We start from the raw sequence: 22,651 nt of genomic DNA, 5'->3' as shown, positions 1-22,651 counted from the left end.
CCAAAAGCGACAACAAACCCATTTTTATTTCTTGCTAGTACTGGCTTTATTTCTGCAACATTAGATATATTCTTTCTAGAGACATATTTGGTTTCCAACACTAAAAAGGAAAAAGCAGCTCAAGAGCTTAATTAAAAACAACTCCTTTCATGGGGTGGGGGGCAATGAAGGGGGTCAATGGATGAAAAAGGGAGGACATCTGCAATACTTTCAACAATAAAGATAAATTTTTAAAAATCTCCTTCCTAAACCTACCAGCACAATGAACTTCTAAACACTGCCCATTGCAATGCTTTAGAAAACGGTTACATAGAGCATTTAGGATTGTTCTTATCAGTTAAGAAAGTATGTATGAAAATCATTTTTCCCTCCCAATAAGAGCAAGAGCCCATATTCTGAACCAGGAGTGAGCCTCCATTGAACACACACACACGCACACGCACGCACGCAGAAATCATTGTAAGCCAGGTTGGATTTCCCTTCAGAGGAAGAGTGCACAGCCCAGCACTGAGAGCCCTCCACCGAGGAGTAGCTGTGCTGGCTCTAGCATAACAAAGCACTGTTTACTTTTTGGGTTCTATTTATGCCACATGCACATTGTTCATCATTATTAAATGATCCTTTTTTATCTTTCTATGACAGTTACATATTTTAACGGGTGACAGTTTGCCTTTATAAGCAGCAAAACACTGGTTTATTAGTATGCTTGTGTGGCATAAAATAGAGTTCATTTTTTACTGAAATAACTGGAGGAAAGAAACATCAATTGTGCAGGGTTCGGAATATCTCAATGGGTATAGAAGTTTCAGGCAATAAATTAAGATAGGTTTGCTTTATTTATGAGTCTTAGGTATTCTTTCACAGTTGCTACTGTGCGTGAATTTTAAGTGGCCCTTTGATGGACACGTCCATCTGAAGCAGCATCATAAAGTCTTATAGTAGTTTCACAATTAATCGTTTCTCTGCTGTAAACTCAAGGAAAAATGTAAGTCTGCCTCTTGGAAAATTGTCCGTCTCCTGACCAGAGCAGAAAAGGCTACCTTCACACAGAAAAAGGGAGAAGGAAAGAGAAAGAGAGTCATTACGATACCACTGAGTCACAGAAATGGCAAAGTCCATTCTTTATTGCCTTTAGACTCTATCAAACCCAAGCACAACTCATTCTGGAAACAGCCAGCCATGCCCTGCAGGCCTTCCTGGAACAAGGGTCTGGGGCTACCCCTCAGCCTGGTGATGAATGCTGTAACCCCTGGGGTGGCCAAAGGAAGACACCATCTCTGGCAAATGGTATTTAAGAAGCACAACTGCCACAAACTCCCTATGCCATTGTTCACACTTATATTTAAAAATAAACATAAATAAGTAAAACCCCACCTGCAGATAATTCTTTCTGGTATGTGCTTTGGGAGGAGCAAACAGCCCATCTCCCACAGAAGGCCATCATCTAGTATTGCCAACGAGGCCTGAGTTAGTAGATCATTTCTATAGCCGCTCATAGTAAGCACCTCATTGGGTGAAATATGGCCCCTTTGGATGATGGACCGCTCCAGAGGTGTCTGCTGTGCGCAGGTGCAGTGCTGGGCGGAGATAATAGGCCTGGCTGGTAGCTCGGTTATTTGTTTCTCACCTGACATGTGAACTGTTCTCCCTGCATTTTCGAGAAGACATAACTATACCCGTCACTCCAAAGGCAAAACTCACTCAGGAATAACACTGCCAAGTTCCTGATGCTTCTGATTTCATTCTTGGGGTCAGAGATTTGGCAAGTCAATGCCAAAGAAGGAAGCAATCATTTTCTCAATTAAAACCTTGAGTGACACCACTCATTAGTGTCTTAGTGTGGGCTTGGTGAACATGGTAAGGACTGTTTCTCCTCCAGTAAGTTAAAAAGAAAAAAAAAAAAATCAAGTCAGTTCCCAGCATCAGATGAAGCTGTCTTATTCTCCGCATACGCGTCCCTCTCTGCCTTTCCCTCGCACCTCGTCCACCTTTTCCCCAGCGTCCGCACGCATGGGCCTGGAGGGTATGTCTTATACGTGTTTTCATTATAGCACTTAAAAAAAAAAAAAAAGATCAGTCAGCTTTTTGCACTCCTCTCTCTCACTAAAGTTGCTTCTGCCCTTTGAAAATATGAACGCCCTTGAGTGATTTTTAAATTTTCAAAGGGTAAAAGTGCTAAAGAGCACTTCTCTGTTTCAGGGAGGAGTAAATCAGCCTGCCTAAAGTGTTCACTTGGAAAAGGTAAAAATGAACTACCGACGTGAGGGGGAGTCGTTCCAGGACCACGATTTATATCTGTAGCACCCGGCGTCCGGGCGCAGAGCAGCCCGCAAGGCACCGGCCTCCGCTCGGAGCTCGGTGGTGTCTGTTTCCTGGGGAGCCAGCTCCTCTCCGAACCACTGTCAATGCCGCACGTCTGGGAGGTGTGAACGCCCACTCTGGACAATATCGTGGTGTGGCCGAACCCGGGCCCACTCCCCACCTTCCCCATTCCTTCCAGCGGCCAGTCCCCGGACACCTCCTCGCCGTCAGAAGCTTGTCGTGGGCTTGTGGGTCCCTTTCCTCGCAGAAGGGAAGCCACGTCCACAGACCTGTCTACCGCCGGCCGCTGCGTCTCTCCACCTTCCCAGGCCACTGCAGAAAGTACATCCTAGAGAGGATTAGATTTCAGAACTTAAAGCCTCAGGACAATCCGGCAGTTACTCTCCCGAGGACATCTGTATCTTCCCTCTGTCCATGGAACACCAGGTTGCGTCTGCCCTAAAATGCAGTCAGCCTGGGGGAAGAGCATTTCTCAGGAGGAGAGGTGTGCTGAACGTGTGCTGCCCGAGTGTCCTCTGACTCCCAGACCTTCTACCCCGACCGACTCCTCAGCTCGCTTGGTTAGCAGCTCCTCCGGGTAAACGCCGCCTTCCAAGATTCGGGGGCTCCTGGCATGCCTCCGGAGCACCCTGTGATGTCTCACTCCCCAAGTGCCCCACATGCCCTGCAAAGTCTATTCTGGCAGCTCCCTGGCTAGAATGTAAGACCCCTGGTGACAATGACGGCAACTTTGACCTCGAACCTCCATTTCCAGCACAGCAACTCACACACATGAACAGTAGCAACAGAGGAAAAGTTATGTATCAGAATTATTTTAAGGACTTTGTATGTATTGATTTACTTGATCCTCACAATACCACTATTTATAGATACTGTTACATATCCCCATTTTACAGATGAGGAGACTAAAACACAGGGAGGCCACACAGCCAATAAGTGCTAAAAACTCAATTCTCACTCAAATCATCTGATTCTAGAGACCGTGTGCTTTATCACTGTCATTCATGGCCTCTTTCAAATATATGTGTTCATTAAATACACTCAGTAAATGTTTTCTGGAAGAATTGTAAAAAATACTCAGATCCATCAATTATAATATGTATGACCCAGAAGAAGCTAAACACTTGCCAATTGTATTTCCTTCTCTGCATCCCCTTTGAGGACTAAATAAAAAAGGCCCTGCAGTTTGGCTAGCGCTATCATGGATGTGTTAAGTGTGTGTTAATTCCCCTGCCCAAATAGCCACCAGTGGCGTTCATTCTCTCCGTGAGTCTCAGGCAATAAAAGCCCAGTGAAACATGCAGGTGACTAATTTTACCCGAGGTGATCATTTGGCCTATAATTAATATTTCTAACTATTATTAGTTTGTACGTCAACACATGTACAATCTTTGCCCAAAGCAAGGTCAGTTGTACACCGACTCCATGGCAGAGAGCTTACTCTTGCAATTTCCCCCTGAATGTACAGGAAGCATCAGATAGACCCGCGAACCAAGGGACATGCAAGCGAGGGTCCAGCCACCAGCCAGCAGAGTGGGCCTGCCAGCCGACCAGAGCCCCAGAGAGCCAGACTCCATCATCTCAGACTCACTGTGTAAACTACCAAAGGGGAAATCAGGAGTGGTGTTCAAGGTCATCTACATACGGGGAGAAATTGTAATCTATTAACTGCTGAAACCAGACACAAGAGCCAAAGACAGAACCAAAAAGATGGATTCAATACACTTTTGCTTAGGAAACTGCTAGTGACTAAGAAAGGGCTGAGAAAGCTACTTTAGAAAATCAACTACAGATGCTCTTAAAGGAGTATTATACCCAACAAATCCTGGACATTCATGTGGACCTTTGTTGTACCGCTGGAAGGAGCCCTCATATGATATTAAAAAGAAATAGCACATGTTTTGGAGCTAAACTGACCTGTGCTCAAATCTCTGCTCTTCTATTGGAAGTATGGGCTTAAGAATGTATATTTGAGTTTAAATTTCTTTACTTATAAAACAGGAAATAATGCCTGATTTATAGGGTTGCTATAGGAATCAAAGTGTATATATGTTAAGCATCTACCATGAGTGACACGACATTCACATTTTCATAGATAATTATCCAACCAGAGCTCAGCTAGCACACAAATATTCATTGTGAGATGCTAAGTATCCATCCACTCATCTATTCACTTATTCTTTGCATTACTAAAATGTGCCAAACAACAAATATACAAAAATTCAGAAGACAATAAGCCCCTGTCATCAAGGTGTTCTGTGAGAAAACATAAACAAACATTGAACTCACTCCACAGATGACTTCCAGCTACAGAACTGATACCACTACTACAGACACACGCAGGGCAAACACGTCCATAGTTAGGAGTTGCAGAAGCTTTCCCTTCAGAGGTGAGTGTCTTGGCTAGGAGGAGTGGTGGTGGTGGAGAGAGATGAATCAAAACCATGTTGAGCCACGGCTTGTTGAAAAATGTGGTCTTCATAGTTTTTCTACATTTTACTTAATTCAGATGCATTTTATTAATAAATCAATGTAAGAAGAAGGTGGGAAAGGGACTTGATAAAAATTAATTAATCTTAATTAATTTGCCTATGAAAATTCTATATAATTGTTTGTTTCTATCCAACTCCAAAAAAAAAAAAAATACAGAATATAATTTGAGCATATGTAATGATGTCATTGTTCTTGGGTGCACAAGGATTTATCACAGCTGAGACAGCCTCTATACAAATAAGAACAATAAATATTTTTAATAAACGTATCCCTATTTATCTAAGTCTACAATAGTCAGGGAAGCTCCTATTAGCCAAGGTCTGATTCATTCTTATGCTGAGACAAAATCAGTATGGTAAATCTTCACTTAATGTTATCTATAGGTTCTGAGACTTTCAAAACAATGTATAATGAACCCAATCTTACCACAGGCTAATTGATATAAGCAAGAGAAGTTCCTAAGGCATCTCATCAACATTATAAAGAAACGAAGTTGAACAGAACAATGTTATTCAAGGAACTGCTGTATATGGAAAAACACCAGGAATAGGAAAACCATCCTTCAAAGCTATCTTGGGAGGGTTAGGAAGAACAGACGAAACTCCTCTGTTCTGAATATCAAACCAGTAATCCACCCACTACCATCCAAACACTGAGAGATAAGAATGGATTCTGGTGTCTCATGGAGTTAGCTCAGTGCATACAAAGCACTGCGCTGTGCTCTCCTGAGCAGCTTGCTGCCGGTGGCTTGGGCACTAAGAAGGTATGTCCACTGGCTCTGGCCAGTTGTTAAAAAATAAGCAGCATGTGATGTTTCCACATTACCCAAGCACTGAAGATATATCACAGAGATACTCAAAATCTGCTACTGAGACGTGAACATGCTAAAAAGCCAAGAAAAGCAGGACTAAAGTATTTAATTTAGTACTTGGGTAACTGGTTGTTTGTTCCTTTTTCCAAAAGGTGGAAGGAAGGAAGGAGGACCAGCAGAGACCTGCAGACTAACAGGCAGCACAAGGAACATGGCTTCTACCTGGAGAACCCCCTGGCATGGTTACCATTGGATTATCTGTTGGGGATTTTTATTTATTTGTTAATACTTTCCTATATTTTCAAACATCTTACAATGAACACATAATATTTTTATAATTCAAGAGGGATAAAACCACTTTCATCTTAAAAAGCTATTTGGAATAGATGCAAATAAAAACCCCCTTCTCTTCTTAGTTGTGTTGGTCTAACCATTTAGCCTCCCCATGACTTACAGGGTGGAGAAGAGGGTGCCGGCTCAACCAATCCCTGCTGTTCACCCTGCTGGTTCAGTGACTTACATCAAAGCAGTCCCATGGCTTCTTCAGAATGCCCACTCCAAAGTGTTTTCCAGGGCCATTCATTCCAGGGTTATTGGCAGCTGGTGCCCCCTTATTTCCATTTCCTGTAACCGTTCCCTTTTTTGAACCCTAAACCCAAATACCTAGAGCCCTTACGTACTCTTCCGATTTCACAAATTCCCAACTCTACAGCGTCATTCAACCAGAAACCTAGCATGCTTTTTTCTTAGACACAGAACCTTCAAATACATGTACCAAGCTCTTGAGCTAATTTAGACTGTAACAGCCACTGATACAGTGGAAGTGTATCTTTCCCATAGTCTTTGGATTATTATTAGGTAGAGGCAGCACAATGACTTGACCCAAGCAAAGTAACATCTAAACAGTGGAATGACAGAGCATATTTATAAGCTTACGTGAAGGTATTTGCTTATTTGTGATTTGCATTTAGAACACTGGAAACCTAACTTACAGCAAACATAGCCCTGTGCATGGTATTGAGGAGACACAAAGAAAAGAAAATTATCTCTGACCTCAGGCAGTAAAAATCAAGGGTGATAAAAACTTATAAAAAAGCTAGAATATGATCTGATTGGTGGAGTAACAGAAGTGATGTGGAAGTATGCAAATACCATAAGAAGAGATTAATCTCTAGGAGTGGGGAAGAGTTATGGATGGTGGTCCATAAAAACAGTTCTGTTGAACAAGGGGCATGGACAAAGGCACGAAGACATGAGTCAGCAGTTTGAGAAATGCCCTGTGTCTGGATGTGGCGTGCACATCATTGTTGGCAATGGACTCAACTAAGGATCTTGGACCTGTCAATATGTGTCACTTTGTCTGTTTTCCAGTACCTTCATATTGTTCATACTTCTGGATAGCATCTGATAGTTCCATCCTTTGCCTATAGAATGGATGATGAAAGATGTTCTTGAATAAACTCAAGAAAAAAAAGAGTTAGGGACCCACCAAGTTATGTGACTCTGGGCATTGCACTGAAACTCTACCAAATCTCAATGAGCACAAGTGAGAAAATACAATGAGATCCCTTTCAAAGATCCCTTCAATTCCAAACCCCAAATTAGGTCAATGATTTATCAAGTATCTATTAAGTTAAGAGACACCACATTTTGTTCAAGGGTATCAAATCTGAACAAGACACCGTGGCTACTTTCAAAAATGTACAAATAATATGAGGCAAAAGAGACACAACCATGCAGCAAACAACAGAACATGGTAGCAAGGTCTGGGTAGAGGGGGCAGAGAGGGGGAAATGGGGAAACATCTGTAATAATGGCAACAATAAAAATAAACCATAATTTTTTTTTAAAGAACAAAATCTGCAAGACAAAAGAAATTCAGGAATAATTTTGAGGCAGAGCACGGAGTCCAATTGACTAGAGGTACATGAAAGGGCAGCAGAAAATAAACCAGAACAGTTTGCTGGAACTGTTTTGAAAAACATTTAATGCCAGACTAAAAAATCCTCATGCATATGTGAAACTTTCATACATTACAAAGGTGGTATCGCCGATCATTAGAGAAAGGAGGGGGACTCCTCAGTAATGGTCCTGAGACAACTGGTTATTCACATGAAAGAATGAAATTAAATCCCTAACTCAAACTTACACACACACACACACACAAATCTATTCTAGGTGGATTAAAGGAATAAATATAAGAGACCAAATTATAAAATTTAGAGGAAATATAGAATATATTTAATGAGATTTAGGAAGTATTTCCTAAGCATGATACAAAAGAGCTAAGCATGAAATGAATGATAACATTGATTACATTAAAATTAAAACTTTAGTTCATGAGAACATAACAAAAAATTCAAGATACCAAAAAGTACCATAAAGTAAAAAAGAAAAAAAGATGAAGTAATTCCAATCACACATTAAGGATTATTAATTCTATAGAGACACACACACACACATATATTTAAATCTCCTATAATTCATTAGATATATAGAAAAAATGTGCAAAAGTCTTGAGTAGGTGTTTCACAGAAAATAAATGGCAATAAAATATATGAAAAAATGTTCAACTTCATTAGTAATTAGGGATATGAAAATTAAGCCCATGCAGAGATAATCATATTATATCCACTAAATTAGCAGAAATCTCTAGGCCTGGAAATAACAAATGATGGCCAATGTGAAGTAATGGAAATTTACATACTGCTGGAAAATTATTTGGCATTATCTGGAAAATTTAACGTTCATGCCCTAGCTGTTAGTAATCTACTCTCAGATATATGAGAAACACTTGAAGGATTTAATGTAGTCCGTTTTATAGAAATACATATGTGTGTAATTTAAATCATAAAGCAAAAGAGTAAAATTCTGATGTAACAGCAGACCCGTGCATGAATGTTCCTAGTAGCAATTTTTCTAATAGAAAAAAATCTGTGCACAACCCAAATTTCAGTGACAGCAAATAAATAAGTCAATTATGGTTTAGTCACACCATTGATTGTTGTAGTTAAAGGAAGCGAATCAAAAATAGGACATGCTGCCCTGACCAGCGTGGCTCAGTTGGTTGGAGCATCATCCTGTACACCGAAGGGTTGCAGGTTCGATTCCTGGTCAGGACGTATGCTCGAGCTCTGGGTTCCATCCCGGTGGGAGCCTGTGTGGGAGGCAACCAATCGATGTTTCTCTCTCACACGAATGTATATTTCTCTCTCTCTTTCCTTTCCTCTCTCTAAAAGGAAAAAAAAAATAGGACATGCAATAATAACATAGATGAAACAATGTTGAAGATTATGCAGACTATCACATAATTTAAATATATCTTTTAAAAATCAAAGTAAACTCTGTTTAAAAATATATACATATCTGTTTCAACTATTTATAAACACAGGGAACCAGGCACAGAATTTGAGCGTGATGACTTAGAGGAGGACCTGAGAGGTGGGTGAATCACACGGATAAACGTTGATAGAGTTCTACTTCTTAAGTGTGGTGCAAATTCACAGATATCCATTTTCATTTGATTTTAAACTATAGTCATATGCAACAATTAATAGCTCACAAAATGTCTCGCAGAATTTGCCTGATCTCCCCCGTGAGGAACCACGGGGAGCTGTGAAGGGAACAGTGGTGTTGGAGAAGTTGCTTTCGGAAGACTCGCTCCGCCTGGTTCCCTAGGTGTCGGAGTGCCGGCTGTCCCTGCGGGCTTTTCAGCCACAACACGGGTGCTGACCGGATGCTGCCCCACACCGTCGGGGGAACGACGCTGCCCACACGCTTCAGACACCAAGGCCGGTACAAAGAGAGCAATCCACTCATAAATACTGTCACTGATCGCATAGGCGATATTCGATGGGGGATCAAAGGAACCAGGAATCTCCTTGCATTGGTCCTGTGCTTTTTTCCGGAGGAAAAACATATGGTGCAACCTCCAACTCTGTTCTTACAAGTCTCCTCCCTTATCACACAATCCGTCTTGCACTATCTCACCCCTTCCATCCACCCCTCAGAGCTTCCTCCCCAGCAGGCACTGTCGCTGCAACGCTTTGGGCCGCATCCACGTGGTTTGAGATCCCACGTGGAGCGAGGAGGCCGAATGCAGAGGGGAGGGGACTTGGGAGCGGGCACCTTCATCCTGTACACTTTTGCTCTGATGAGGCTTTTTAAATATTTTCTCTAAATCACAAATAAAAAAAGACCAATTTCTTCGATTTTACCCAATCGATGCCCCATTAAGTCAGCGGCTCTGCATCTTGGGTTCTCAAACTGAGAATCACACAACAAACTTAAAAGTCAGTGGGTGCTCACCCTGAGATTCAGACTTAATTGTTCTGAGATGCAGGTCCTGGCGTGAGCGGATTGAGGACATCAGAATTACACTGTTTCTCTTCTGAATTTAAATTACAGTTGTGTGTATTTCTATAAACAAGGGCTACATTAAACACTGGTGGGCACCTTTCAATCTACTATGCTTCAAAAAAACACCTAAATGAATGTTAAACTATTAAATATCAGTTTTAAGGTTAAAAACAAAACAAAAAAAACAAACAAAAAAAATCGCTAATGCAATGCACATTGAACGCACCTGTCTATCACTTTGTCACCTACCCTGCGTGACAATATTAGAGATGTTTGCCTGTCTGCGAATTAAAAAATTGGCTTTGGGTGATAACCAGTGATTTGAACACTTAAAACCTGACCACCATTTGCAGCGAAAGATCCTCCACTGATAATTGCTAAAAATAACTAACTTTGCATATTTGACACTTCATCTCCAAGTCTTCCACACCCTGCGTGTCTTACACTTCCCCAGCAAGGTGACTTCATGAATAAGAATCATGATGGAGCCCCCTGAGTTTATAAACTCCAGTTCAACTACAGGAGAGGTTTTTTGCAAGTTACCATGGCCTTCAGAGATGCAGAATTCACTTTAAAATTAAGAACAATAAGGCGTACAGGAGAAGAAGCAACTGAAGCTTTTAAAATTTTATCCAGCCTCTTTGGATACAGATGTATGGCCTTTTGAGGGGATTATTGGTATGTTGCTGCCAACATCAAAAACTTTCTTCTAAGAAGCACAAGTCAAATGCTTGCGTGCTTTAAAATCTGCTCCAGCCAGCATCTCCTGAGCACCCAACCATGGCAGCCTCTCTGTAACACCACCTCATAACAACACACCTGCTGCCCCTTCAGACTCGAAAGCATTACCTTCTCACCACCCATGCAAATCCAGATTTAAACAGAGAAAAGTGGAAACTGGAAGTAATTTACTTATCCCGATAAGAATTAGTAGCTGTGTGGTAAACACCACTGTATAGATATTTCCTTGAGTAAAGCACTAACATCCCATATTTATTAGCAAATATGAAGTGAATATATTAGCAAATGCATTCATTAGCAAATATGAAGTGATTACATTTTCCTTTGTATAGATTTTTCAAATAATTAGACTTAGAAAATATTCAGGATCTACTGGTGAGTTCATACTGACCAATTTTTTACCAAGGATGCAGAAGTTAAGTAATTAGAACAAAAGCTTAAAACGTACCCTAAATTTCAATACAAACATAAAACATCTATAATGTAAACCTCTTTTGCAATATTAATTAGCTCTGCTACACTGAGCCAACTTGAGCCTCTCAAATCATAGCCCCAACATTCTATGATTAAGAACACAGCCAAGGGGGGTGGGGAGGATCTGTCCTGTTTCAAAGGCATTTTAAAAATATATAAATGTGTTAAATAAAAGGAAAACATCCTTTAACAGAAGGGCAAAATGATCAATAGTCTTTAGTCTTCTGGTATCTTTTTTTTCCCTCTGTGCCTCCATCGATTCCTTTTGTTATTACAGTCCTGAAAAGGAAAGAGGCAAGAACAATGAGAAAATGAAGACCTGGATTCATGGGCGGGCTCTGATAGGAACTAAAAACCAAGCAAGCTACACCTTGCTTCTTTAGACCTTGGTGGTCCATATAGAAACACAGGCTCTGGCTTGGATACTCGAGGATCCTTTTCAGCAACCTAATTTTATGATTCTTCTTTACAAATGGGAAACAGAGGTCCATAGAAACTCGATGATCAAATTAGTGTTTATCAAATGTTAAACAAAAGGCCATTTAAATGTTTTCTATCATCTTCTTTCAGATGATGCTCCTCCACAAATCTAGAAAAGCTTTATATGCATAGCTCAAAGACAACTATCAAAAATGAGGGTCAGCTGATTTCCTGATCCTTAAATCTCAACAAAATGTGAGAGTCTTGATTTGAGAACAACTGGAGGGCTGAATCTTGTGACTTGTGAGTCAAAGCTGTTTTATTACAATAATTTGAAAAGACTTCAAATCTGAAAATGTAACATAAAATGTCATACATATAGTTTGTACTAAAAAAAGAACAATTCAATCTAGTAACTATGTGCCGTGGCGCCCAACTAAGCAACAATGAGCTCACGCACTGGAGGGATTTCTAACCCCTTTGGCCGGTTTCCATCCATCCCAATTGTGCTGCTATAGTTCCACAGGTAAACATTAGTTTACAAGCACTGATTTAAGAGAAACTGATACACAAAATTTAATTTCTTTTATTGTTGGTACATTCTTGAAAATGCTTAAGCCACAGCTTACCAGCATCATCCCGGAAGCCCCACCAACCTTGACCTGAATAAGCATTCTACTTGCAGAGCATTTTTTCTTGAAGGTTTCGATACATACTTAAAATGCCAAGAAACACTTCCTGAAATGATAACAAATACCGTGAATAAATGGTACTGGAAACAATAGATGGCATCATGCAATGTTAGAGTGAGAAAGAGTTTTGAAAAATAACCTAGTCACTTCTCACTTGAGAAATGAAAAGGACCGGAGAAAAACGTGCCATGTTGAAGGACACATGGTCCTGCCTTGTCCAGCCCACCACAATGCTCAACTGAGAAGGGAGTGTTGACATGAGACGTGACAGGGAACAAGAGGAGACTAAGACTTGGGGGTTAGATGGGAGACACCATGGAGAAAGAGAGAAAGGGCAACACCTGAATGAACAAGCTGACTTTCAAGTCAAAATTGTGTCTACATCTCAAGTGTAAGTGTTATTAATGCCTTTTAAATGAATAGCATAGAACCTTAATGATATGTTTGCTGTAATGATGATATATGACAGTCTACTAATATATAATACATACACACAGATATCCATGCATTAAAGCACTTAGCAGCTTGACAAATATTAATAATTGGCTGTGCCGTGATGATCTTGTCTGCTGCAGGATGTGTTATGATAGAGCTGTCTTTCCCACGTTGCTATCCCAGAGGTTAATGTGCATTTCAACCTGTCTGCTAAACTTGAGAAAATATCCAATGGTTGTTGTGTTTTTTTCCTCCAAGGTGAAAAAATTTAAAGACAAATTTTCATTCACCTTTATTTCTTTAAAGTAAACCACCAAACACTTACATCCCACCCACACACCTCACACTGACAAAACCTGTAAACCTCCTGATTGCTTTTTTTAAGGGAAACAACTTAGGAAAGTTCCTGATGCGAGCTGCTGGCAATCACTGTAGCTCCTGGTCCCAGGGCTGAGGGAGACACGGGCTTGTCTATTTAGGTGCAGGATAGTTGAATTCATTCCAGCTCCTATTAAAAGGCGTGTAACACACATTTCCTGGCAAAGAATTTTATGTTTGTGGTTGGTATTTTCCCCCTATCTCTTTTAAAAAATAGGTTCGATAAGTGTTAAGGACACATCGATGAAAATTGTTACTGGAAGGATGATTGCATTGTGCTACTACACTACATCCCAAAGTTAAAAGACTTTTATCTTGTTTTATAACTGTACACAGAAAGAAAAAAATAAAGCACATGCACACAAAATTAGTAATAAAGACAAGGTATTTGGTAAACTATGCAGATTGAGGAGCTAGTATATAAATGTACTTGGTATCCATAAGAGCATCATTAAAACTAAAACAACCAAACTGATTTGTGATTTTACATACTTTAATGAACACTTTAACTCCTTTTATTTTTAAAAAATAGTATTGCTTAGCAGGTTCCTTAGACTAGTTCACATACCATGATTCCTTGCGATAGTACACCATTTTTAATATATTCATTCCTCCGATCACTCCTGACACATTTCCTGCGGCCCCTTTTCCCAGGTGGGGCTATTTCTGTTTATAACTAGGAGACACAAAACACCATGTACACCAAGAAGTAAACACAGTTATCATTCAAAATGTTTATTTATGTGTTGCTCCTGTGATCATGCCTCCACTGCCCTAACACAAAAGTAATGTTAGCACATGGCTGCATTGTCCAACTTAAGTATAATCCGTCTATTTGGTAATAAAAGAGAATTACATGGTAAAGAAGTCAAAATCAGCCCAGACACCATTTGAGGGCTAGCTTCCAGTCCTTGTAGTATTTATTGCTCCCTGTCTTGCCTTGGTTGAAAAATCACTAAACAGGGTGAATGTGAAAAGAGAAAGTGACCACAATTGTCAAGATACCTTAAAAGTGTCACGTTCCATGCAAATGAATTATTATTCAAAGCAGCTGTCAGGGATAGTGTCACATCAGACTCTTTTTTTTTTAATCCTCACCCGAGGACATTTTTCCATATTTTGTTCAGATAGAGTGGGAGGGAGGGAGAGAGAGAGAGAGAGAGAGAGAAACATCGACGTAAAAGGGACACATCGAGTGGCTGCCACCCACATGACCCAACCAGGGCCGGGGACAAACTGCAACCGAGGTACGTGCCCTTAGCAGGAACCCAACCCGGGTCTCTCAGGACAGCAGGCCGACGCTCTAACCGCTGAGCCAAACCGGCCAGGGCCACATCAGACTCTTAATCATCTTTCTAGGATAGTCTACCTAGGAATGTAGACTTCACAATACGTTAAGAAAACAAAATGTAAAACCCTCTTGTAGTTATTTATTTTACTCTGGCAACTAAATTTTCCTGATTGTTTTATCACAACACTGACTACATTTTAGAAATTTTAAACTCAATATTATTTATACCTTAACATAAAAAGGTTAATGGAAAAAAAAAAAAAAAAGATAATTTAGCACGTGCTATTGGACAAGCACTGCCAGGTGCTGGGTGAGCAAAAGTGTACAATGGGCCCTGCCAGGTAGAGATAACTGTCCTGTGGCAAAGACAGCCCAACACCAGCTCCTATACCACGTGTGACATCAATCATCCAGCTGCTTGGGGGGGCATCAGGATCCCATATAAACACTGCTGTTCATTTGTTTTCTCAATCAACTGGTTTTGTTCTATAGCAAAACTATAGCCTACTTCTCTCATTATCCTGTACTCTGGATCATTTTAAGTGTAGCTCCAGTCAAGACATAAAACAAAATGAAGCAACGTTGAAGAGGCCTAATAGTGCCTATTCTTGAACAAATATCTGACATTGGGCAAACTGTTCAACTTCTGGAGGACTCAGTTTCCTCTTTATTATAGGAAATTAATTAGATGCAAACATAAGTCCTCAACGACTTCAAAACAAAATTCAAGACTTCTAAAGTATTGCATCTGTCTTTACAAATGCTGAAAGTAAGACATTACATTGCATCAGAATGGTGCTCCCTGAATGTCTATTAGTTTTATGAGTGGCTGTATGCTTGCCTGCATTAAAACTGACATTTGTGTTTGCCTAGTCCTCGGTTGGTATTTTTAAAATAGTCTTACATTGAATTCCACTTCATACTGGCTTCTAAGTTAAACACACACACACACACACACACACACACACACACACACACTGAAAATCAGAAACCTGAATTACTATCATCTATGGTCCTACTACCCAGAGTGGTCATGGATGATGTCATCTGGGAGCCTGGCATAAATGCAGACTCTCAGGCTCCTCCCCAGATTTGGAAATCAGAATGTGCATGTTAACAAGACATGCAGTGATTCAAATGTACATTAACATTTGAAAGGCACTGATTTGTGAGTTTCAGATATTACCAGCTTAGCTTCTATAACCCATGATCATTTATTTGGTTCCCTGTCTCTCCCAGTAGATTTTATTAAATTAAATTCAAATAAAGATGATAACTTCTAAATAAGTACTGTTGCCAGCAGAAGCCACCAATCATTTTCAAATAACTCTAAACAACATGCCACATATATATTTAGAGGCAAATCTTCTCATTCAATATTTAGTAAATACATTTGCTTTTATAGTAAGTTATCAAAATTTATGAATGATATTAAACAGTTTCCCCAGTATTTGTTGGATCCTTGAAGTAGTCAGAGGATTTCTTCACTTTGGTCTCTCGTATCTCCTGCTTCCTATGCCTGCCTCCCAATCACCTACCTTCTGGAACGTCTCCAATGTCACTTTTAGACTTGGACTTCCCTGATTGAGAAATTACATTTTCAATGTAGGTAAGAACAAAGCGTTTGTAAGTCCATTCTTATTCAAGTTCCACATTGTTGCGGTGATGTTTTCCCACAGAATTCCTCCTATCCTGACGAGGCTGGGTTCGCAAGAGATACAGGGGCCAAGGTCTCTGTCTGGGAGGAAAGCTCTCTTGCACTATATGAACCAGAAATGTGGGAGCGAAAAGTCAGTATCTGTCAAAGGAACCAGTCATATAGGAAGAATACAGGCCTCACCTTACTCTTGTCCTCTTGGAAACAATATTAGGAAATAATTCATGTCCTCTAGTGGTCTGATGTCATAAGAGAAGCATAATACATGCTTACTGTTTTTAGCTTAGCTCCATAAGCACAACTTTAATATTTCTGCCCTCCATTTCTGGTTCGGTGAAGTCAGAGGGGTGGGGGTGGGGGAGTTAAGGACCAAATATGCTGTACACACTACTGACACAAACCCACCTTCGAAAGAAATACTCCAAAAGCACAGCAGAGTTTGTAGTAGATTTCTAGTGCAGTCCAAACTGAATACATTAACATCCGCCTAATTCTGGAAATTATCTACACTCAGCATGTGTGTGCGCACAATAAGGCCATATGATGCAATGTGGCACAAACAATTAAAAGTTCTTTTCAAAGTGGAAATGCAAAATAGAATGAATATCTATTTTCTATAAATGAATCTAGCCATCTGCCTGGGAGAGCTGCAGCAGGAATCCCCAAAACAGCAGAAACAGCAGCCTCTGGTGTTAACAATCTATTCTCAAACCTCCTGCTCCACATTTTCCCGGCAAACAAGGCTAAAAATATAAGACATGCAACAAATAGTCTCTTGGGATCTGCCATTCCATGGATGGTGTATTCAATCAGAGTAATATGTTCTGTTGAAATTCAAAATTGAAAAAAAAAAAAAGGCAAGTTATCATATTAGAAACTGGTGCTCAGAATGTTAAGCGTGAATCCAATCCCAAAGTATATTAAGCTGAATGGTGAGAGGGTGGTTGTTTTCATACAACATAAATCTCTGAGATTTATCTGAATATATTTATAGATTTATTTAAGCTACTCTAAATTCCTCTGCAGCTCTCAGTTATAGAGATATAATTTTAGTACTTTGTCACCAAACTGTAAGGGTCACTTTGTTTTCGGCAGTTTCGAAAATTGGCATTGCTGTAGGTTCTGGAGTTGGACCACACAGGTTCAAATCCAGGCTCCTCCATATACTACCTCCGTGGTCTTGAGCAAACTATTAAACCTCTGAGTGCCCTTTCTTTTCCTACCTTAAAAACGAGAAGATAATGTTACCTCGCAGATTTATTTTAAGAATTAAATGAGTCCATGTGTGTAAAGCTTTTAGAATAATCAATGGCAGATACTACAAACAATAATTACTATCATTCTTTCATATTCAAACAAGGCTGCAATGCAAAAATGCGTCCTCTTAAAAATAAGCACAACGTGAAAAACGGTAGCAATCCGATGGCTCACGCCGACACCGGCCGCTTAGCCAGCGAGGGGTGAGCGGACAGGTGTCCTCATCTAGAGTGTGCAGTTGAGAATGACAGAGGCTCTGGTTACTCCACATGCTGCTCGTTCATGAAGGCACCGGGATAAGGAGGACAGAAGAGAAGACAAGGTCAGAGCTGGGCAGGGGACGCTGCCCGGAGTGTAGGGTAATGAGAATTCATGGCAAAGGTGTCATCCAGAAGCAGCTGGCCTTTCTGTGAACACAGGTGCCCACCCACAAAGACGGGCGCCCTGCTTCGACACCACCCTTTTCCTACGAGGATGTATGGAATGAATATCTCTGTACACCTGTCTTTGGGATTAGATGGTAATACATGGGATCTGGGTCTCTAGCCCCCATATTATTACAGGAGGAAGCAAAGTCACAGGGAAAGGTATCACATATTCACTGTCTCCTGATAGACCAATGTCTTGATAAACCTTGCAAGTTGGCACCGTTTTCAGTTGTATACAGTATCTGGCAGAAGGAGGACAATAAAAAAACAAGTTTACAAGTCAGTGAGGAGATAGAAAAGTGTGCCCCTAAGTAATAAGAGAGCAAGGTCTGGACAGGTTGACTGATTCGGTAAGGAGGTTCTGAGGGATCTCGCGGAGCATTCATGGGGCTCCCAAGGGTTTGCTACCCTATGGGGCACCACTTGAAGAACCACAGACCCACAGATAGTGAGGAAGGATGGAGGGGGGCATTATTACTGTCATAGTAAGACCATGAAAGGGGGTGACAAATGCTGCCATTATAGAGCCAGGTCACAACTGTGCATGTCTTCTTAAGAAGTGAGATTCTAAAGTGATTTTGTGAACAGAACACTTTGTTGGGTAGGAAAAGAGGGTGCCTCTGGTCTGCTCAAGTTAAGAGCACAACCCAGGAGTCAGACAAAGACAAGCCCAGCAGGAAATTTAGAGAAACGTTTTTTGAGGAAAGGGAACAGGATGAGGAAAAGGGGTGGGGGTAAGTGGGGTTGCACTAACATTCATTCAGAAGAAAATGACGATAGATTTAATACTGTATGAACTAGGTAGATAAGCGGATTTAGGTATGCATAAACCATATGACCCTATTATGCCTATAAAATAAACGTATACTCTCTTGCCCTTAATTCGTTACCACAGGAAGATTTCATTGTGCGGGGTAATTTTTAAAGCAAGGAGTTGAGCGGAAGCTCAGCCTGTCTAGTAGCATCTCCTCCCTGCCTTCAGACGGGGATGGCTATGCCCAGTATCTAACAGAGGAATCCCACCCAGATCAGCAGTGGTTCTCCTTTTTTCAAAGAACAAAAACAAAGCAGTATGACAACATGATGTGGATTCAATTAGCACTTGGCAGGTCATGAACAATTTTTTTTTTTTTGATTATAAGAGCGATTTATTTTAAAAAATGTTAATAATACAGAATGTTGTATAAACTACCATATAATCTTGCTGTCCCCAAAGGTATTCATTTTCAGCTCTTTTTTTAAATTTTTATTTTTTTTATTTTTAATTTTATTTTTGTTACAGATGTTTCTCCTTTTTTACCCCATTGACACCCTCCTCCCCACCCACCCCCGCCCTGTCCCCACCTTTGTTGTTCATGTCCACTGGTTATGCATACATGCGTATAAGTTCTGTGGTTTATCTCTTCCCTCCCCCCACCACCCTCTCTTCCAAGGGTTGTCAGTCTGTACCCTACTTCCATGGTCATGAACAACTTTTAAACAACCTTCTTTTAAATTGGAAAGTGTTGAAATACACAGTAATCATGGCACCAAAGTGCCTTCCTTACAGCATGCCACCAGTCAGGAACATCAACCTGAAGAGGCAAGTCTTGCTTACAAGGGAGGGAAACACAACACTGCTATCTGGGACACTGCTGGTTTCTTCAGACACTCCCTTACCTCAAGTACCTTCCTCCTTGACCATATTCAGAGCCCAGCATCAGAAAACCCACTGTGAGTTTCAGAGGGTTTTACATCGTGTGGGATAGAAAAGAAGAAGGAAAAGAAAGAAAGAAAGGAGTTGGTGCAATCATGGAAATAAATAAATGATGAATAATTGTAAAGAAGATGCTAATGAACTGTTAGATAGTCTTATATCATCAAAGCAAATGGCATAATTCTGGATATCCTGTTAACTAGGGAAGGCAGACTATTGGTTCAAATCCACATGAAAGGCTCACAGAAGAAAATAGAGTCCCTTGTATAAAGAAGAACCACCTAGGGCCAACCAGAAAGAGCCGGGTGAGACGACTTGGGAAGCATGCCACGAGAGCACACCTGACCTTCCTTTAATGACAGGCCACCTTCCTGGGCTGGAAGAACCTAAGTAACATTAAAATACACCCTCTGTGCTGAAAACTCCAATTGTGCCCACCTGTCCAAAGCCAGGTGCATGTGGCTTCATAGGTTTCGCAGCCTGCTGACTGAGGAATCTGACAGATGCTAAGGGTAATGGGCTTCATGCCCCAGAAAGTAAAATATTACAAGAGAAATATTAGTCAGGTTTAGTGCTCCCCTCCATGTGTCTCGAGCATCACCGTGATCTGTGTAACACATTTGGTGTAAATAAGCCTGCAGAGTGTACAGCATGTTTTCCAGGAGACCTTTAAAGAACAGCTTGCAGACAAGAGGTGCTAGCCTTAGCTTCACAGCCAGCAAAACTTGATCCAAGCAGTGTCGGCATGTCCCCACTTCCTGTTTGGAGCTGGCTTCAAGACAACTCCACCAACCAAAGTCGGAGGGGTCAGGACAGGGAGTCAGTCACTGCTAGGTGTCCCACATCAAATAACAAGTGGTAACTCAGACATTTATGTCAACATCTAGGAAAGAAAAGGCCTGCTTTTCCCCATCACAGTGTATTGAAAACAGCTCGGAGCCGACTTTGCAAGGAAGCATTCTCAGTGGTAAATGAAATGGCTGAAGCTTGTGCTTCTAGCAAGAAAAAAAGAACCATACTTCCCCATCACCCAGTGTGTGCAGTCACCGAGGCTCATCTGTAAACCTTTCCTGCTTTTTAAAAAGCTTGCTCCATTAAAAAAAAAAAAAAAAAAAAAACTTTCTGAAATGAAATGCATATAGTCACTGAACAGAGTCAAAAAAATGGAAAGCCCCAATCTACTTTTTAAAAAACATTCTTTATTCCAGACCACACGACCGCTTTCAATACACTGTTAGCTTTTCTAAAAATGAGATTATATCAGTTCTTTTGTGAGTATCCTCAATCCTTTCCAGCCTTTTCTGTCTCGCGGCCACTCAGGAGACAGACAGAGCAGGAGAGCCAGCAGAGCAGAGGTGAGCCAGTCAGGTCAGTTCCATCTCTCACCAGACAAGCGTTAGGGACATCATTTAATGCAATTACATATTCTAAGCCTAATGGATGCCACACGGGGAAAGAGAAAGGTAAAGGAGAAGCTTCCGGATTGTTTCAAAGGGAAAGCCACAATACTCAAGGTATGTGCAAAATGCCTCTGATCATCTTCAAAACAAGTCCGCGGGATTTATCTTTAAGTTCATTCTCCCTGTCCTCGCCCAAGGTGGAGCTGAAATCAGTTGTAAAATTGCACTCTGCTGGAGTCCAGAGGATCCAGGAAAATGGGGTCTGCGTTTTTCAGTCGGAAAAAGCAGCGGTTTCCCCGCCGCTCGTGGGGCCCCGCGCTCCCGAGCTCCCTAGCTGGAGTAGGCACGGGGTAGGGAGAGGACGCGCCAGGCGACGGCCTCGGGCCAACAGCTCTCCGCGCCCTGCACTGCGGGCGCAGTTACACGCGGGCGGTGCACGCAGCTCTCCCCAGCTCCCGCACCCACGAAGCCTCCTCAAAGGAAAGCCCAGTGCTGCCTAGAACCCCGGGCTAATGTCGCCCGAGAGGCGTCCAGCTTAGCGGACTTCAGCCTGGATGCTGCTCCCAGAAGGGTCAAGGCACCCTCTCCATTCAAACCCACCCTACAGAGACTCCCACCACTCGACCCCTCTTCCCAGGAACTCTCGGACACCACGGTGGGCGCCCACCCAAGAACGAGCTCGCCCTGAAAGGAAGTGGAGAAATGAGGGGACAGCGAGATTGGAGGCAAAGAGGTGGGTACTCCAGTCTGCAGCATTTGGGGAGGGCTGGGGAAATGGAGCAAGCGAGAGTAAAGGGTAGGCACCCCGTGACAGCAACCTGTAGGATTATCCTGATGGCAAACTTGGGGTGGGAGGCAGTGGTCCTCTCTGAGGTCCTCCGCACGATTCCCACCCAGCTGGGCTCGGTGAGCGGAGAGGTGCGGGGCTCAACTTGGGAAGCCAACAACGTAGGTACGGGTCCCACTCGGTCTTGCCGGCGCCCCCTCGCCTCGCCCCCAGCCCCGGTGCCCGCTTTGCCCAGCGCTTACCTCGGGCAGCCGCAGCCCCTGCTGCCCAGAAGCAGAGCCCCAGCCAAGGGAGCCACCGGCGCGCTCCTCCGGCGCCTCCTCCTGCGGTGGCCGCTCTCCCCATGATCTTCTCCCCGTTCCGAGGTACGGTTCCTCTTCCACGCCCGGGAGCTCGAGAGCGGCACGGTGAGCCAGATGCCGAGCGAGGGGGTCCCGAGGGTCTTTAGCGAGTGACTCTGCTCCACGGCCGCTCCCTACAGCAGCCGGGCAGGGCGCTCTGAGACGCTGCTGGCTGGACACCCGGAGGAAGAGCGCGCCCCCATGGCCTCCCACGGCGGGGCGGCCGCTGCCACCACCGCAGCTCCCGGAGTTGCCGGCCGTGCCCGCCGCTGCCGGGTCCGGGACTACCGAGTAGGGGAGCTAGTCCGCATCGCTAATGAGACCCCCGCGGCCGCCCGTCTCCTCCCCTCCGAGCGGCAGCCAATGAGCCGGGCCGGGGCGGGGCAGAGGGCGGGGCGGCGGCGAGCTGGGCGGGAGGTGCAGGTGAGCCCCGTGGCGACTGCGCGCACCCCCAGGTTTTTCCACGCTCCGCGAATGAAACCCGCTCTCGGAGAACCGAAGCGTGTCCAGAGCCGGGCTCGCCGAGACCACACGAGCCTCAGGATGTGAGCAAAGCTGGCGGGCCTCTCGGAGACGAACCCAGCGCAGAAAGACAAGGACATCTTGGCAGCTAACTCAGTCTGCTGCTTCCGCGAAACCTCGGTTTAGTTCAACTTTCAGCCCTTTAAC

General features: G+C 42.6%; 1 protein-coding gene across 1 annotated transcript in view; it reads right to left on the bottom strand.

Moving 5' to 3' along the window:
• Positions 1–22,061, bottom strand: part of UNC5D (unc-5 netrin receptor D) — a 485,738-nt gene extending 463,677 nt beyond the window's left edge. Inside the window, exon 1 of the mRNA XM_036250102.1 lies at positions 21,884–22,061. Coding sequence (XP_036105995.1) covers positions 21,884–21,986 — 103 coding nt within the window. The 5' untranslated portion in view covers positions 21,987–22,061. The remainder of the gene's footprint in view (positions 1–21,883) is intronic.
• Between the last annotated feature and the right edge of the window lie 590 nt (positions 22,062–22,651).

Source organism: Molossus molossus, unplaced genomic scaffold (assembly GCF_014108415.1).
Source record: "Molossus molossus isolate mMolMol1 unplaced genomic scaffold, mMolMol1.p scaffold_m16_p_9, whole genome shotgun sequence".
Taxonomy (NCBI): Eukaryota; Metazoa; Chordata; class Mammalia; order Chiroptera; family Molossidae; genus Molossus; species Molossus molossus.
This window is presented reverse-complemented; position numbering and strand designations above follow the sequence as displayed.